The sequence below is a fragment of the Pezoporus occidentalis genome, unplaced genomic scaffold (assembly GCF_034315485.1).
Source record: "Pezoporus occidentalis ecotype Australia unplaced genomic scaffold, CSIRO_AGI_Poc_V1 ctg237, whole genome shotgun sequence".
Taxonomy (NCBI): Eukaryota; Metazoa; Chordata; class Aves; order Psittaciformes; family Psittacidae; genus Pezoporus; species Pezoporus occidentalis.
Window position 1 is genome coordinate 747,497 of NW_026914255.1, and position 18,096 is coordinate 765,592.

Below are 18,096 nucleotides of genomic sequence, written 5' to 3' on the forward strand. Positions count from 1 at the left end.
CAGGTATTCCTCACTCTTGGACACAAAGCTGAGGCAGAAAATCATCTGATAAAGGCCAAAGAATGAGTCAATAGCAGACTTCAGATTGAAACCCCCAAGTTCTTGCTTCCTGGTTTCATTCTTAATCATAAATTATCTTGTAACTGCTAAAAATGGAGGAGGCTAGTAATTTAATTACAGTTAGGCTTCTCACATTCATTTCTATGGTTTCTAAAAATCGATTAGTTTAAAAACACTAAAGGATGGATATCCTCTGATTCTGATTTCTAATGTGAAAATGCAACCTGAAAATTAAATAAAAGTATTAACATGCAAGAAAAGGCACAGATGGTAGTGCCACTATAGAAAAAAATAAAAGAGATTAGAAGGTTGATTCTGAAGCCTATCTCCCAGTAACTGCAGTCAGGAGCCCTGCATGCCAGCTGGCTGTGCTGGCAGCTCAGCAATGCAACTGTTTCAGTACCAGGTTGTGGTGACGAGTAGCTCTCATGGAAGCCTTTCATTGACATTCAGAGCATGGAAATACCACTGTTTCTTAAAGATCTATGCTTTTGCTCCTGTGGCTTCAAGAGAAAAAAAAAAAAAAAAAGTGACTCATCTAATTGATGAAATGGTATTTCATAGAACCACAGACTGGTTTGGGTTGGAAGGGATCTTAAAGCTCATCCAGTCCAAACTCCCTGCCGTGGGCAGGGACACCTTCCACTAGAGCAGGTTACTGCAAGCCCCTGTGTCCAACCTGGCCTTGAACACTGCCAGGGATGGGGCAGCCACAGCTTCTCTGGGCACCCTGTGCCAGCACCTCAGCAGCCTCACAGGGAAGAGCTTCTGCCTAAAAGCTCACCTGAACTTCCCTTGTTTAAGTTTGAACCCATTACCCCTTGTCCTGTCGCTACAGTCACCTGGTGAAGAGCCCCTGTCTGGCTGCACAAGTGGTGGAAGGTCACTGAATGATGATAGTTGTGCAATGCTTTTCTGAGCTTCAGATCTCGATTGCAGTTGATTTAAAAAAAAAAATCCTACAGAGAGGTTCTGTAATTAACCTTGAAGAAAAATGGATATTCTTCACACACACCTTGGGGCTCCACCTGCAACGCAGCTCAATGGGTCTGCTGTTAAAAACCACAGCTAAAGCAGCCAGCCGTGGACTTTAGGACAAGAGGGTAATGGCTTTAAGCTGCACCAGGAGGTTCAGACTAGATATTAGGAACAATTGCTTCCCCAGAGGGTGCTCAGGCATTGGAACAGGCTGCCCAGGGCAGGGCTGGAGTCACCGTCCCTGCAAGTGTTCACACACCGTGGAGACAAGGCCTCAGTGCCATGGGTTAGTGGTGGCCTTGGCAGTGCTGGGGAACGGTTGGGCTTGATGATCTTAAAGGTCTTTTCCAACCCGGTTGATTCTATGGATCTATGACTCGCCACCACCTGTAGGGACCCCCTCGTCGGCGCTCGGTGGTTGCCCGCTGTGGAGGCGCTTCTGGGGGCACGGAGCGCTGACATCCCGGGCGGCGCCGGCAGAGGGCGCCCGAGAACCTCTCCACGTGACTTGCGCCGCCCCGCCGTGGCCACGCCCCGCGGAGGCCGCAGCGAGGGAGGCCGGTGGCGGCGAGGCGGTAGCGCCGGGCCGGCGGCCGCGCCACGGCGGGGCTGCGAGCGGCGGGTCCCGGGCTGGCTGCGGCGCGGAGTGCACCGGGGCAGGATGTCGCGGTCCGTGCTGCAGCCGAGCCAGCAAAAGCTGGCGGAGAAGCTCACCATCCTGAACGACCGGGGCGTCGGCATGCTCACCCGCCTCTACAACATCAAGAAGGTGCGGGGGCCCCGGCGGGGAGGCGGGGGGTGGAACCGCTCCGGCGCGATCTCCGCCGCCGCTGCCTCCCCGCCGGGCCCTAGCCAGCCCGGCGCTCCGCCGACATTGCGCGGCTTGCGGCTGACCCGGCCGGGCTGCGGCCTAGCGGCGGGGCCCGACGGGCCGGGCGGGGAGCTGCCGGGGCGGTCGGGAGCTCCGACCCGGCACGACGCTGCGCCGCCTGTGGGTCGGCGAGGGGCGCGGCCGGGGCTTCGCTACTTGGCGGGCGGTAGGAAGGGAGGCCCGGTGCTGCGGAGCGCCCGCAGGCCTGGCTTCCCCCGCTGCGGGGACTAGGCCAGGCCTGTTCCCCGAGACAGCCGGTGCCGCCCGGAGCCGCTCCCGGCCCCGCCAAGCGTGAGTCACGGGAGGTGGGAGTGGGCTGCTCGGCACGGGCTTTCCCACGCCGCGTTGAGACACCGAAGGGAAGGATTTGGGGTAAAATTAGTAAGTTTAATTTCAATAAGTTCGAGGCGCGCGGTTGCTTAGCAGCTCCTGGCGTGAGATGGAGCAGATGTTTGAAGCTGCCGTGGGTGCCAGAGCTGCTCCCCTCTTTCCCGAAATGGAGAATATCGGAGTTAGCCTAGGTGAGGTGGTTCGGTAGGTCTCGGTAGTGACGGGGAGGACGGGGTACGCCTCCCAGCTTGGTTAATTTCTCTTCCGGAGGGTAATCGGTGTGCTTTCCCATAGGGAAGAACGTAGTTCATGGCCAGCCCCTGCTCCGGGTCCTTCGTACATCCTTACAGGCTTAATTTTCCTAACGTGCTATCCGTCATCTGAATGTGTACAGCTGCTCAATCCACTTACAGCAATGGATAGGTTAGGAATTTATTGTTTTGATTTGAACGCAGTTATTTCTGAGAGTTTATTAATTTAAAGAAAATATTAGTTATTCCACTCAAGCAGTGAGCAGGTTTAGCCTGTTACAATTTTTGTTCCATTCACATGCTGCACTTGTAGCAATAGCAGAGAGAGAAGGCTTAGGTGTTTACCTGATTACTTCTGAAGCCAGGCTTCTGCCAGGGGTCATCCTGCCAAACAGGTCTGACCTCAAGGATGTGCTTTGTCAGGTTGCTTTGCTCATATGGGAGACTGGCACTCCAGAAGCAGTAAGAGCTACTTAGCTGTACCAGGTGCAGGGTTGATTTTAATTAAGGTGGTGTTTACAGGAAATAAAAGAAATGATTGAAGTATTCAGAAGTCAGTGTTGATCCAAAGCAATGTCAGTAGTTTATGTACACTTGAGGTATTTTGCAAATCTTCACTGACAAAAATAAATTATTTAAACTAAATTATTTCTAATTCCTGTCTTTCTGAAATAGAAGCGAGGTCCCTTTTAGTTTGTGGTTTTGTATGCTTAATAATTGTTAAAAGTGAGATTCTCTTGTTACATAAAACAAATTCCTTATTTATGGAGGAAGTAAAATCAGGAGAGTCATTTGCGTGTGCGCTTGTTCTGCTTTGAGAAAAATACCCCAGATGAAGAACAGGCTGAGCACAGCAGGGTTTGGGGGGGAGAAGGCAGGAAACAAGACAGGAAGAATCATACCTCGTCTTGATATACAGCTGTGTCTTACCCATTTTGGGCTCTTATTTTCATAACCAGTGTTCTGATTTGGGAACACTTGTGTTGAGTGGTCCAGTGCCTACACATACATTTTTGCTGGCATGCTTAGATGGCAGAGTCCTGGGCAAATTTGCGCATATGGTGGTAGCTGCTTCTGCTGTTACGTGTGCCAGTGAAGTGCTTCAAATGGATAGGTTCTCGGTAGGGGAGCATCAGCACTGGAGGTGTTACCAGTATTCCTGCAGATGCTATGACCTGAATCCGAAATTGCATAGTTCTTACAGAGAAAAAAGAGGCGTGGCCAAGCAGCTTGATTATTGTGTAGCATACAGTTTTGCAAATCTGGAGGTGTCCCAGCCACAGCTCTGTGTATCCATGTAGTGATTTGTGATTCAAATAGTTGTTTTCTTAAGCTGCAGTCAGCATTGCTTGCCAGTGGTAACTGGCTAGGTCTGATGGTAAACCCTAGATGTCTTGCGATTGATCACTGTGTTTTTTTGGGAATCTCTTTTCAGCCAAGCAGCAGCATAGCTGGCTGCTTGGAACACTTTGGTTTTCTTTATTTCGCCATATACATACTTCTTCCCCCTCTAAAAAGTCAATTCCAAAACTGCTGTTGAAGGTTCACATAGCTTCCTCCATTGAAGATGATCTCGAAACTAGAGATAACCGCACAATATGTGGTATTGCGGTTAAAGGAAATGGTTAAGACTATTTTTAATAAGAGGAAATGAGAAGTGAAGTATTTGTAGGCTGCCTTACAGATTGCTCTACATACTGTCTAGGGAGTACAGATTTTAATGGAGCAAGAATTTTGTTGACTGTTAAAATCCAAACAGGAAAACTTTACTTCCCAAGGAATTGCTGAAGTTGTTAAAAGCAGTTAGAAACTTATACTTTGTCTTCCTGTATAAGTTTGAGGTTTGATGTCATTGTGCTTATAGCTGTACATTGTTCATCATTTCCTGTTTACTGAAATTCTATGATGTTGCTGCCTTCTGAAATAGTTTAAAGCTTGCTGGCTTTAAGCTAGAGTATATGAATGGATAGAGTTTTTCCTGAGAGAGTGACACGGAAAACGTGAAAAGTAAGAGTTACTAAGGTAATGGTGGATGTTGAGACAAAATTCATTGTAGGTAGAATTTTTGTTGCTGCTGTTGTTTTGAAGGATGATTGTTTGCTGTCTGCTTTCGGCTGTCTTTTGTACTGTATTAGTCCCAAACTTGGGAATCCTGCCATTGTGGTTTCTCTCCTGGTTTGTACCTTCTACTTTTAAAGAATTCATCCTTGGTTACTCAGGCTAGCAACTGTATTATAATTTACCGTGTAACTCTTCTGTCATCACTTGCCTATGACTAAACTTGTATAAATCAAAGACAGCAGGATCTTTTCATGATATCCTGGCTCAGATGAAGATTGGATTTTGTCGTTAGCTTTCAGAGCAGACCGAGGTGGTGTTGGTAAGCTTTGTGTAACATTGTCAGTACTGTCAAATAAGTATTGTTCAAGAGTGGTGGCAGAGAAATAATCTTGTTTTCTGTGGGCCTGTCTTCTGTTTGTTTATAAAGCACTTGCATACTGGGAAGTATTTACAATAAAAGATTTCATCTTAAAATACCAGAAGTAGAGATTTAGCTGGAGCAAACCAAGAGTGCGCTTTTGCTGAATGTCAGAGTACTGCTATTGTAAACACAACTGCTAGGGGTGAAAGTTGAGGTTTTGAATTATTTAGATTATATGTTAATTCAGACATGGTGAGTCTGTATTTAGCATTAATTGCTTTGTTAGCAATGTCCTGCTGTTCTTCACGGTGCAGGTTTTATGGTTTTGTGAAATTTTTTTTCTTAAAATGTCATAAATTCTTTTGACTTTCAAAATTCTGATGATTATATGGAATCTGGAGAATGAGAAACTTAAACTAATTCTTAGATATAAACTGCATAACAAAACAGAAGTCATAGATAAGGAGCAGAGTAAGTATTTGCAGGGGCTTTAGCTGACTTGATCTTTATCTTTCCAAACAAAAAATGTTGTCCCAAAACCTATTGTGAGCACCACATAACTTTGTATGAAGCCACATTTAAAATCATTTAGCAGGTGATTAGTTGCCAGTTAGTTCTTTAAAGATGCAGTAGTGGGAATATTGGATTTTTACATGTATTGAGGATGTTACTGTTGGCCATTGTAAAGACTGAACACTTCTCATTTTCCCTGTTTACTTTCTCTTCTGTATCAGTTTGTCGTGGTTTAAAACCAGGCAGAGGGCTCGTTCACTGACTCTCCCCCTTCTTTCCCTCCCCCTACTCCCGGAGGGACAAGAGGAGAATCGAAAAGAATGCAGCTCCCATGGGTTGAGATAAGAACAGTTTAGTAACTAAGGTATAGCATAAATCACTACTGCTACCACCAGTAATAATAATGATAAAGGAAATAACAAGAGAAGAGAATACATCACCTCACCACCAGCCAACTGATAACTTGCCCCCCCCCCCCAGCCCGACCAAGCTCTGACTGATCCCTCCTCCAACCCCGCAGTCTCCCAGTCCTTCCAGCTAACTCTCAGTTACATCCTGGGCATGACGTGCTGTGGTATGGAATACCTCTTTGGTCAGTTTGGGTCAGGTGTCCTGTCTCTGTTTCCTCCTGGCTTCCCCTCCTCCCTGGCAGAGCATGAGGCTCACAAAGTCCTTGGCCAAACCAAAACATCCTTGTTATCAGCTCTGTTCCCGAGCCGAAAGTCAAAAACACAGCACTGCACCAGCTACCAAGAAGGAGAAAAATGACTGCTATTGCTGAACCCAGGACACAGTTAAAGTATATGCTCTTTTCAAAAGAACAAGGGAGAGCATATGCTGTGAGGGGAAAAAGGGCCTGCATCGAGTTTGCTGTGGTAAATGGTAAGTTGACCAGCCAAGGCTGAATAGAAGTCACGTCTTAATTCACTAGTCTTCTATGCTGCTTCTGAGATAAGGATGAAGAAAAAAAGCTTCCAAAGATTCTGATACTGGGCTGGAGAAGACTTGACAAAGCCTAAACATTGCAGGGACAGTTGTAAAAGCCAGTTGGTGGTTTGATTAGTGGTTTGAATAGAACCAGTGGATGAAATGCACTGTTCTGCTCAGGCACCAGAGTGGTTCTTCAGGAGAAAGTAGGAGAGCTTTTAGGTGGCTGGCAGAAGGAGGGGAAGTTTCTGATCTGCAGAGCTCTGAAGTTTGGAAGGGTGTAGGATTAGATCACCCTCTTGACTCTGAGCTGGAGTGCAGAGCTTTGAGCTGGGGGGAAAAGCTCACAAATACCTTTTGAATTGGATGGTTGGTATTGGAAAGAACAGATGATGTCTTCAGGTTATCAGGAAGCATCTTAGGGTGGGGCAGTATTGCTTCCAGTGCTTGATACATGTCAGCAGTTCCTGAAAGATTAAGATGACAGTCTATGTTCATCTGTTTGTGCCTGTGATCTTGGAGGAATGGCTCAGAATAGTGTCCCACTGGTAGGAGGAGGAAGTCCTAAACAAAGTCACAGTAAGTGCTATCAACTAAAAATAAAACAAATTCCTTGACTCAGGAAGCAAACACAAGTACCATGTCACATTGATGATACCAGGTCACATTGTATTTTTAACTTGGAAGAGAAACTAATTTTGTAAAGAAACAATATGGCTTTTTCATATAATACAAAAGTGTCCCATGATACCTTCTAAAATACACAGAGAGAAAACCAGGTGGATTTATCCTTTTGCATCGAGTGTAGATGACCAGAATTCTTTTTCATTGTTTCTTCATTTACAGGAATTACCTCCTCCCCACCCCCCAGTTACTACTCTTTGCCCTGTCTTATGTTGACACAAAACTAAATCCAATTTTAGGTTTTTAAGATCATATGCACAGGAGATGCACCTGAATTCAGATCCCATTTTAGATTCAGAATAGAGAGGGCATTGCCTTGGTTTATTTTATTAGGAGTTTCTTTATACTTTAGGGAAAGTTTTGTGGTGGTGAAACCTTCATTTTTTGTTTTGTCGTGGTTTAAGCCCAGCCTGTCACTCAGAAACCACACAGCCGCTCTCTCACTTCCTCACTTCCCCTTGCTTCCTCCCCCTGATCCGGGAGGGATGGGGAGGAGAATCGAAAGAATGTAACTCCCACGGGTTGAGGTAAGAACAGTCCAGTAACTAAGGTATAACACAGATCACTGCTGCTACCACCAGTAATAATAATGATAAGGGAAATAACAAGGGAAGAGAATACAACCACTCACCACCCGCCAACTGATACCCAGCGTGACCAAGCAGTGATCTAACCCTTCTGGGTAGCTGCCCCCAGTTTATATAGCGTCATGATGTGCTGTGGTATGGAATACCTCCTTGGTCCGGTGTCCTGTCTCTGCTTCCTCCCAGCTTCCCCGCCTCCCTGGCAGAGCGCGAGACTCACAAAGTCCTTGGTCAACGCAAACATTACTAAGCAGCAACTAAAAACATCGGTGTTATCAGCACTGTTTCCAGGCTGAAAGTCAAAACCACAGCAGTGCACCAGTTACTAAGAAGGAGAAAAATGCCTGCTACTGCTGAACCCAGGACACCTTTGCATTTCACCTGCCAGGGCAAAGGTGAGCCAGCTAAGTGTCACTGCAAAATACCAGGGATGACATGAGGTTTTATAGATGTGTCAGCAAGGTAGTCTGAAGACAGAGGAGAGTAATCCTTTTCTTCTGTATGGTATGTGTTGAGACTCATCCGCAGTGAAGATGATCTGATGCACTTTTCGAGAGAGATGTGGAGAAAGTCCAGAGCATAATAATAAGAAAGACCAGTGGAGCAGAAAATTTTACCTGTTAAGAATATGGAAAACTTTTTTTAAAGTAAATTAATAAGTGGTACAAGTTCTTAAGTAGTTAAGGACTGCTGTATAGTTCTTGCAATTCCTTATGGCCACAGATGTAAAGAAGTGGTGGATTAAATTGTAGTGGAACAAGTTGGTTAGGTCTGAGAACTTTCTAATGGAAAAGATTTTTAGATACAGTACAAGACTGTGAGAATGTTTTTGAATGTAGCCTATTGGAGACCTGCAAGTAACGAGTTGGCAGGCATCTCCTAGGAGTGACACAGATACAGTCAAGGCTGCCTTGGAACTGGAAAGTAGGGTAGGCAGTTTCTCAAGGTTCTTTCTGTTGTTATCTTCTGATTTCACGTGAATTTAAATTGTAATGGGTTTGATCTTGGAGTAGAGATATACTTTATTTTAAATTCTAGTGTATACTTTGGGGTTCAGGACACGCCAAATAACGAGTAATGGTGGAGAAGATGGCTTGCTTAGCTCTAGGAGACACTGGACTAACTTTTAACACCTTTAATTGTAATTTTGAATTAATATGAAACCTTTCACACTTTTGAACCTTAGTGCATGTAAAATGCAATAGCTATTAAATTTATAATAATTTTGAGCTATATTTTTGATATGTCCAATGCCTATAGAGACTATGAAAATTAGTTAGAGACTTTCTTCTGATTCCAGATCCTTCTTGGATCATGGGAGCAGTACAGTTCTTGTTGAATTTTAATATTACAGTTTATCTATCAAAATACAGGCTTACTTTTTGTACAAATATTGTTTATGTAACTGCATACATCAGTAGAGTTATGTAGTTAGTACAAGATTATCCAAGTGATACTGGTATAGGAACATTAAATTTTAGCTGTCAAAAGTATTAAACTGTACTCTAGTAATTTGTCCATGTGTGACTGACTGAGTTGCATCTGCTTACATAGCTATTAGGAAGGGACAAGGCTTCATTCACAAAGCTTATCCGGGACTAGCCTGTTAATAATAAACTTAAGCTTCCTCAAAACCTAAAATATAGCAAAGCCATTACTCTAGGCTTGGTCAGAGATACTAAGACAAATACAGTTTGAACAGTTTCTTTACATACTCACTATTGAAAGAATTCAGTCTTCACTGATTACTCACCTTACTCTCTCTGTAGTTTTTGCTTTCTAAAAATTAGAGATTGTCAGTTGGTAATCTCATTTTTTTAAATGCACAATGGAAAGAGAATAAATAATGCGGTTTATCCTGCAGAAATCTAGAGTTAATAATGAACCTGTCTCTTTGAATGTTTGTTTGCCATGTATTATTTAGTATAATTTATAAGATGCATACCCTCAAACCAGGCAAACTTACAGCTGCATTTTAGGGTGAAGTCTTTTATGCCAGCAGCTACTACAAGAGAAGAAGAGCAGTTTTACTCTGTGTGTCTTTTTTGAGTGTTAAGAGAATATGCTGTAGTAAACTATAAATGGTACATAAAGAAGCTTTTCTCATTTTTTTTTAATTTGAGAAATCTTAGTGTGTTTCCATTTACAGCTGAAAATTACGTTTTATTGTTATTGAACTTCTATCAATTACAAATTTAAATTCATGTTTTTTTTAATGCAGACTCATTTGTAAATGAAATTTGAAGATAAGGGGATTTGTTCACTATTTCAGTATATGTTGATACTGTCCAGTGGAACTGTACTCAGCAGTGTTTTATCTTGACTCTGCAGTCAAGTTACATTGCTGCAAAATATGACATGTTTTGTGATCATCTGCTGATGTAGGAGTTTTGGGGGATGAAAATAGGACATTATTGAGTCAAGTGGCCTTGTCTCCCCATTATTGGGAAGCAGCCCTGCTAATAATTTGGAATAGGTTGGACTTAATTATATTACTGTATTTCCATAATGTAGTAACACATTTAGGTTGTTATTTTGTTGGTGATTTTTTTTAATCATACGATACCATGTAGCTTGGCCAGTACTTTCCAGTGTTCTTACTCAAGGACATGTGTCATGTTTAAGTAAAAGAAAGCAGTTTAGGTGTTGTAAAGGCAAGTTTGCACCCTGTATGCTGTACTGTGGTTCTGACTTTCGACAACTGTACCTGGACATAAGCTTGCTTTTTATTCATGTCACATCAGCTGGATATATGTAGTAATTTTGGTGATGGATTTTTTTGGTGGTGGTTGTTCTCCTCCTCCATCCTCTGCCCTCAATTAGGGAGTAAAATGTTAAATGTTTTATTTAATGTAGTTATCTAGATTATTAGAGAAGTTAGGAAAATGCTGCTTTAGTTCAAAACATATGGGATAGTGAAGCATCTCTAAACAGTACATGTAGTCTGATCTCTCTGAAGTTTGATGACCTGTACATATGATTGCAAGTGAATATTCTGGACAACGAATCTCTTAGCCATAGAAATTGTATTGTTCTTGTTAAGAGTTGAATACACAGAATTATATATGCTCTCTTAGTTGAGAGCTTATTCAACTTCCATTCTAAAGTGCTGTGGGAAAAAATGCTGTGTAACCTGATAGAAAACCAGTGATTGAGTCTTTTTTGTTATTTTAATTACTTAGGTTAGTCTCCAACAGTAGCTTTGCATCATCAGCATAACTGGTTGACAGCTGTTCAGTAATGTACAAAGGAATTTAGAGATGACTGCTGGGAGATTCTTCCAGTATAATATTTCAGGGCTGAAGCAGATGGAATTCCATAGCTTCAGAGCTGTATTTCGTGAATGCTGCATTAATAAGAACATTAATTTTCTTCCTAATGCTCAAAAAATATGGCCATTCTGGCTTTATTTTAAAAAGGTAAGAAATGAAGAAAGTTACTGCAGCCCACTTAGGAGAAGCAGTGATATTTGAGGCCGATTGAGAAAAGGCTACTGCATTTGGCTAATTCCAAAGACTTGTGTGAATACTAGGGAGCTGTATATGGCAAAGTTATCTTCGTATGCTGTACCGCAATGTATTACATTATATTATATATATACACGCACATATATATTATGCATATACATATATGTTATAAATATACACAATATAATGTATTACAGTAGTGACAAGAGGGTTTTTTATTGACTAATACAGCTATTAAAAGCAAAAGCTACCTTTCTTGCCTGTATTCTAAGACTATTGCCCTCAATGTCTTTGTTCTTTCTACAGTGCAAAATCTGGTTATGTGCCTTACAACATTTGTGTGAAAGTGCAGGGGTTGGGGTTTTTATTTTCATTCTTTTATGCTTTCTGGAGTAAGCCATAGTGAGCTAGAGCTTTATAGGTCTGTTTGCCATGTAGGAAAGGTTTAGCTTATGTAGAGTGTTTTATATGTTATACTAAATGCAGGTAACAGCATGGATGAAAATGGTACTGATGCTGCAACAGCTGGTAATCAAATAATATTGGTTCTTAGAAAGGAGCTGAGCTGCTGTGGAATATGGGAGAGGAATGGAAAAAGAATTAACCCACTAATTTAGTGGTGACTTTTCTTCTTTCTATTCCACGTAGGTAGGCTTGTACAGCTTTCTTTGAAATGTATGAAGGATACCTTTAACATCTTGCAGCAGTTTTCTTTCTTATGTATGGATCAATATGTAGTAGTTTATTAGTGGGAAGAATTATGGTTGCTTTAAGTGTAATGTTAGCAAACAAACAAGGGGAAGGAGCAAAGCACTGTCTTGCATATTCAGATGTATCGAGGGGATTGCCAGTTAGACTGGTAATAATATTCATCATCTATGGGAAGTGAGCCCCTGAAGGCACAAGAGGATGTGCATGTTTGTGTTTTCAGATGTCTGTGTGAATGATCTATGTGTAAGGGCTTGGGGAGAGCATAATTTTTAGTAAACATATTGAAAAGCTGATTTATAGGAGGAAAACCATCCGTTGCTAGGAAGAGTAAGGGGTTTATTTGCTAGTGTTTGAATTCAGCCTGAAAAATTCAGGAAGTCAGCAGTGACAGATTTCTTGCCTCCTAGCAGCAACCATTTTGGAATTTAACAGGCCACAAATCTATGTTTTTTATAAGGGTGTTTTCTTAGTTTGTAATCCTTCTTTTGGACAACAAATTAAAATAATCTGACAGATTCTGACAAACCCATGATGTCTGGTTAAATTAAGACTTCATCAGTTTGAAGCACACTGTTTAATTTTCTGATGCCTATTTACAGTATAATTTTTTAGTTTTGAAACTGTGTGAAGACTAAAGTGTGTAAAGAACAGATCTTTTGTGGCACACGTTGTTTGCTGCTGTAAGAATATCAAAGCAACTATTTAATATCTAACTGATACTGTGGATGTTGCTGAGTTTATTTTCATTATAAATACAGTTGTTTTTTTTTTTGTGGGGAAATAAGCAAATGGGGAAGTTCTGCTGTTAGAGTAGTACATTAGCATACATCATGATGGTCATGTACTGCCAGTAGGAATTTTAGAAAATTAAAATAATGACTTTTGTGTTTGTTTTTTTTTTTTTCTTGGCTACCGTTTCTTTTTCAGGTATGTAAAACTTCACTGAGTTTCTCTCCGTTTTTTCCCCCCTGTAGTTGCATGTGGTGTCTGTTAAAACATTATTTTATTTTTTTTTCCTCTCCCTACGTGAACTTAGTTTGGAAGTACTGTTCGAAGTTACATGTCTCAGTATATACATAGCACTTACTAGAATTTTACTGTTGTGCAGAGTTGATTGTGTCAGAATAATCACCACCCTGTAGAAAGTATTCTGCTTAGGTAACAGATGGTCATTATGTTCTCTTGGATGTAGGTAGTAGTCTATTAGTTCACTTAAATGTAACATATTTTAGAAGTTAAGAGTAATTTGTTTATATGTAATTTTTCTCTCTTTTTATTGCACTGCTTTCCCAGCAAGGACAAGTTTGGAAGGTTTGCAAAGCTTTTCACCTTCCCTTTGCCCGCTTGCCCGCTTTCAGAATCGGTCTCATACTCCATGACTTCTGTCTCTACGGTCCACAACTCGGTCATAGAAATCAGTGTGGAAAAGTTCTTTAACGAGCTGTCATTTGAGCGTAGAAGTGCCTAGCATGTAATTTAGTTTTGCATGAGACACTTAACTCTTTTGCAAATCCCTGAGGACTATAAAACTAAATGAATCTTTGAGAGAAAATACCATTTGAACACAAATCTTGTCATGTAAGTAGCACTGCTTTTGTTTCTCCAAACTAAATGGTATAGCATGGCTCGCTGGTCAGTGTAGTTGAGTAGTGTGTCTGACACCATGCACTATAGCTGGCGAAAGTAGGTGCTTCCTCGGTCCTTTGTCCACAGCAGCTGTTCTGATGTGTCTATATAAGTTATTTAAGAGTCCTGACACTTAGTTGTGACTTCTGTTCAAATCAGAATTTAATGAAATTTATTGATTGCTGCTTTTAAAGCGCAGCCTATGCTATGCTACAGTAGGAGTAAAGAAAATCGGCAAACCCTGACTTCTTAATCCAAGGAACTAGGATACTTTAGGAAGTACTGGTGGTTTTATTGTGAGATGGAAACTAAATGCAGATTGGTGGTGGGGCTCTTAGCTTTGTTTCACGAAGGATATTTGAATCATTTACTGTGCCCAGCACTGTCCTCCACAGATGATGACATGATTGAATTTTCTAACAGTTTAACTCCAGATGAATACAACACTACCTCAAACCAGGAATAGCATTAAAAGGAAACCTTCTTTTTTTTTCCTCCTTCTTTTAGGATTGAGTGTTTTCCCTCACTGCTGTTCTGCACTAACTGCTTTGATACTTCCATGCATCTTTTTCAGTAGAAGAGCATCTCTGTACTGTTTCCCATTGCATATTTCAGCTGTGACAGTCCCTGCACTTTGCCTTCCATTTTATCACCTGCTCACTAAAATCAAACAAAAAAAGAATCTTTCTATTTTGTCTTCAGACTTGCAACTTTCACTTAGCTTTAGATGAATGACTCTGGTTTTACTTCATTTTTTTATTGTATTTTTTTATAGGCATGCGGTGACCCCAAAGCTAAACCATCCTATCTTATTGACAAAAACCTGGAATCTGCTGTCAAATTCATAGTCAGGAAGTTCCCAGCAGTAGAAACACGCAACAACAATGTAAGTAACCAAATGGCTATATACAGATTTTTCTCAATGTCCTTTGGCACTTGGTGCTCAAATCTGTGAGGGTTTATGTGTTCTTATGAAGTATCTGATGTCAACAGTTGCGTTTGGAGTATAGTAGTTGAATAAAATGTCTGACAGGGTGCTTCAGAAAGAGCTGTCTCCAAAGAGAGTGTAGTATACTGTAAGTCTGAGTCATTTTCTTTTACCTTAGGACACTTTCTCATTTTCTCTTTGCCTACTCTCTTCTGTTCCATGTCAAAGAACTGTGAAATGAATTTAATCCTTGTAAAAGTCATGCCTCACTTAGATAGCAGAAATTCTTGGTGACCAGACTGATTGCAGAAGAGGGAAGTGGCATAACTTGATTAGTGAAGAGACCTGTCCAGCAGATCAAGAAAAGACACCTGACGGCAAAGTGGAAAAATGTGTTAGTACTTCAGAGGTGCATGTGCCTTACAGGTGCCCTTGTGTATGGGGTCAATCCCTGTGGGAATAAAGAATGCTTTAGTACATAAGGAGAAACCTTGTTGAAGTACAACAATACAGGAATATAATTGTTTCTTCAGGTGTAGCGAGTTCAGTTGCAATAGGAAATTATTTTTCACCCTCTGAGGGATTCAGTATTGCTGAATTTGACATGTATCCTTTAGAGGCAATTACTGGATTACAGGCAGGCATTTTGGCAGGTGATACACGCTTGTTTCTCTATTTCAATTTGGAAGTCAAGGGAAAAAGATGTTTGTTTTACCTGCTCACATTTTATTCCAAAGGTGGAAAGTGGAGGTAGGTGTTGGGTTTGCATGTTCCCTGCATGCAGCTACTTGCATGTGTGCTTGAGAGGTTTAGGCATGCTTTAAGCATTCAGGTTTCTGCTGAATGGTAGCTGAAATAATTCATTTATTTTACAATACCAACTAGAATTTTTATGCAATGTCTTCAGTAATGCCAGTGGGGGAAAAAAAGAAGAGAAAAACCTTCCGTTATGGAGGAAACAGTTTCAGTAACAATGCACTTTAAAACTGGTACATGTTTGTTGCCCATTTTTATATTGAATTTGATTGTGTTAGTAAACAAAGATGGCAAATTCTTTATAAAATTTATGTAAAAATAGGCAATCCTTAAGTAGCGTTTGGTAAATACTTCTACGTTTGGTAAATGCTTCTACAGAAGCTTACATTCTGTAAGCTTCAGTGGCAGATCTATTAATGAAAAATTATAGACATAAAATTTATTTAATGCAGTTGTATGTATGCTCTATATGTGTTTTGGTTGTTGATTATGAATTTGGAGCTAAACTAATGACAGATACTTAAGGATTTGGTACTGTGAAAATTATGGAAAAGCTTATGCTCGTAATGTTTTGTCATTCCTTTGTGTTTATTTACCATGAGCCAGCCAGGCTTGCGTTTATTAAAATTATCAAAAGCCTACCCTCCTCATGTATGGTCACAGCTTAAAAGTAGGGATTTTGAGTTCTAGCAATAAGCAGCTGGGGTTTCCCTCCATGGAGTGAGAGCTGGTGGCAGTTCGCTTGTCTTAGTTGTATCTCCTAAAAGAAACCTTTACCCAGAACATATTCCTGATGAGACAAGCGATACCATGTGCAGAGAAAGTTCTAGTTTGATGTCAGATCGATTTTCATTTGTAAACCTTAGCTTCAAGAAGTTGTAAGCATCTAGCTCCTGGTCAGGAATATGTTCCCCTCCTTGCCCTTCCCTTGTCTTCCTCCTACCACTTGCAAACAACCAGCCCTCCATGTATTAGGGCACACCAAGGAGTTCCTTCAGTAAGGAAACAGTGGATCTGAGACAAGAAGCTTACTGGGACAGGGCACATCAGTTAATGAACTATTATGGGAGATAACAGATGGGGAAGTTGTTGAGAAATCATAACCTGTTTCCTCCTTGCAGTGAAAATTCCAGGACAGCCTTTCTGTGAGAGGTTTTGGCTTTTGTGCATTCAACTGCAGCAGTCATCATTGCTTAGCATTATGCATTTATGCAGTTAGTAGGACCTATTGACATGTCCGTAGGTGATGTTACCAAACAAGCTTGCATTCAGTTAGAGAATAGGCTGTGCCTGCTTTCTTGATTTTTACTTTTAACCCACTTTTAGCTGTTTGGTTTTTTTCTCAGGTATGGGCATTTACAGTGTTTTGTCTTGGAGGTGAATAACAGGTTTTATCGAAGAGTATGAGCAGTGTTTTCTGTAATCAGTTATCTTGAAAAGCCTGCATTTTTATTCCTTTAAGACAAGTGATTTTGTGATGTTTGCTGATAACGGCTTTTACATCTTTATTCACAAAAAAATACAGCTCCTGGTTTTTTGTTCCTCCTTCAGAATTTGGCATGCTGAGTCAAACTAGAGCAATGTCTGACAATCGCTGGGCTTCAAAATTGTACCAAGAGTTCAAGTTTATGAGCAGTTCAAACAGTGATGTGCCTGATGAATCCTTGTTGATGGGGCTGAAAAATAATACAGAGTAGTTCATCTTCCAAAGAGTCGATTATAGATAACTCTGGACCTCATCAGTTCATAACTCGCTCTCTCCTGTTGTCTGAGAGCAGTCCATGTGGTCTTACACTTGCCCTTTCTTCTCCAATCACCATTATGTACCATATAACCTTGAAAATGTGCAGTTTGATGACTGAGCTCTTAAATCAACTGTTAACAATGTTGGCCAGCAATACAGTATTGCTTAATAGTGTATGAAATAACTTGCAGAGGATATGGTATGTATGTATAGAAAAATAATGGAAGGATTGACAAAGTGAGAAACCAACATTTTAAAGTCCTATTTGGAAAAGATAACTTTTTATTATTATACAGTTCCCATCTTCAGTGTCTGGGAAACTTTAGTATTTATAATTATTTTAAACTGACTAAAGCTTTGTTTTGAAAAAGCCTTCCAAGCTGGAAAAGCCTTCCAAAAAGCTTTATAGTGCCTTTGTTCTTGGTCAGATCAGTGATCCGATTGTGCTAGTACTCAGGGTAATGCTTATTTTTACTGAGTTTCCTTCACTATCTTCAGCAGTAAAGTTCCAAAGTAAGGGACGTGGAAGCAGCCTGATTTTTCTGAAGGATTTGTAGACCTCATCCTCCTTTAAGCCATACAGGCAAGGTTATCACCACAGAAATCTAAAGAGCACATACCAAACAACAACAAAAAAAAAGTGAGCTAAAAGGTTCTCTCTTCTTAGTCAATCCAATTGTTTAATGCCATTGCAAAACCAGAATAATACTTCACAATGGAGCATTGGAGATGCTGAGAGAAAAGAAGTAGATTGTTTTTTGATAGTGGGTAGGGTCTTGAAAATCTGCTGCATGCACAGGTCAAGCTCTGTGTCTTTGTGTTTCTAAAACACCACAGGTAGGAAGTAGTGAGAATATCTGCCTTCTTTCTTGAACGTATGTTTTTCTTTCAGTCGGATTGCTCCTCAGGAGTTTTCCTGTAGGAAAACTTGCTATATTTTTAAATGTCTCTTGAAGAAGTTGAGGCTTAGTCATTGCTTGGTGGTAAGCAGGCAAGTGAAGCGTCACTCAGAAGTTTCTAAGTTGGTGCTTAGTGGGAGAAGTATCTGTGTTTTCCAGATACTACTAATCTTCATCTTCTTTCTAGTAGCTGTCTTCCCAGTACTTTTATGTTAATGCATTGACTGCACATTCAGTTTCTTAGGAGTTAATATTTTGAGGGTTTAGTTACCTGATTTAACTGCAACATTTTTCTGCTATATTGTGTCAAGGGAGACTGGAAATAAGATCATATGGGAGTAAAGT

At 40.9% G+C, this 18,096-nt stretch overlaps 1 protein-coding gene across 6 annotated transcripts in view; it reads left to right on the plus strand.

Moving 5' to 3' along the window:
- Positions 1-1,579: 1,579 nt before the first annotated feature.
- NCKAP1 (NCK associated protein 1) overlaps positions 1,580-18,096 on the plus strand; it is a 61,314-nt gene continuing 44,797 nt past the window's right edge. For 2 of the 6 annotated variants that reach the window (XM_062621992.1, XM_062621995.1), the window contains exons 1-3: positions 1,580-1,807; positions 13,092-13,109; positions 14,200-14,310. In XM_062621992.1, coding sequence (XP_062477976.1) covers positions 1,700-1,807; positions 13,092-13,109; positions 14,200-14,310 — 237 coding nt within the window. In that variant the 5' untranslated portion in view covers positions 1,580-1,699. The remainder of the gene's footprint in view (positions 1,808-13,091; positions 13,110-14,199; positions 14,311-18,096) is intronic. The other 4 variants (XM_062621994.1, XM_062621996.1, XM_062621991.1 and 1 more) reach the window with 3 other exon arrangements.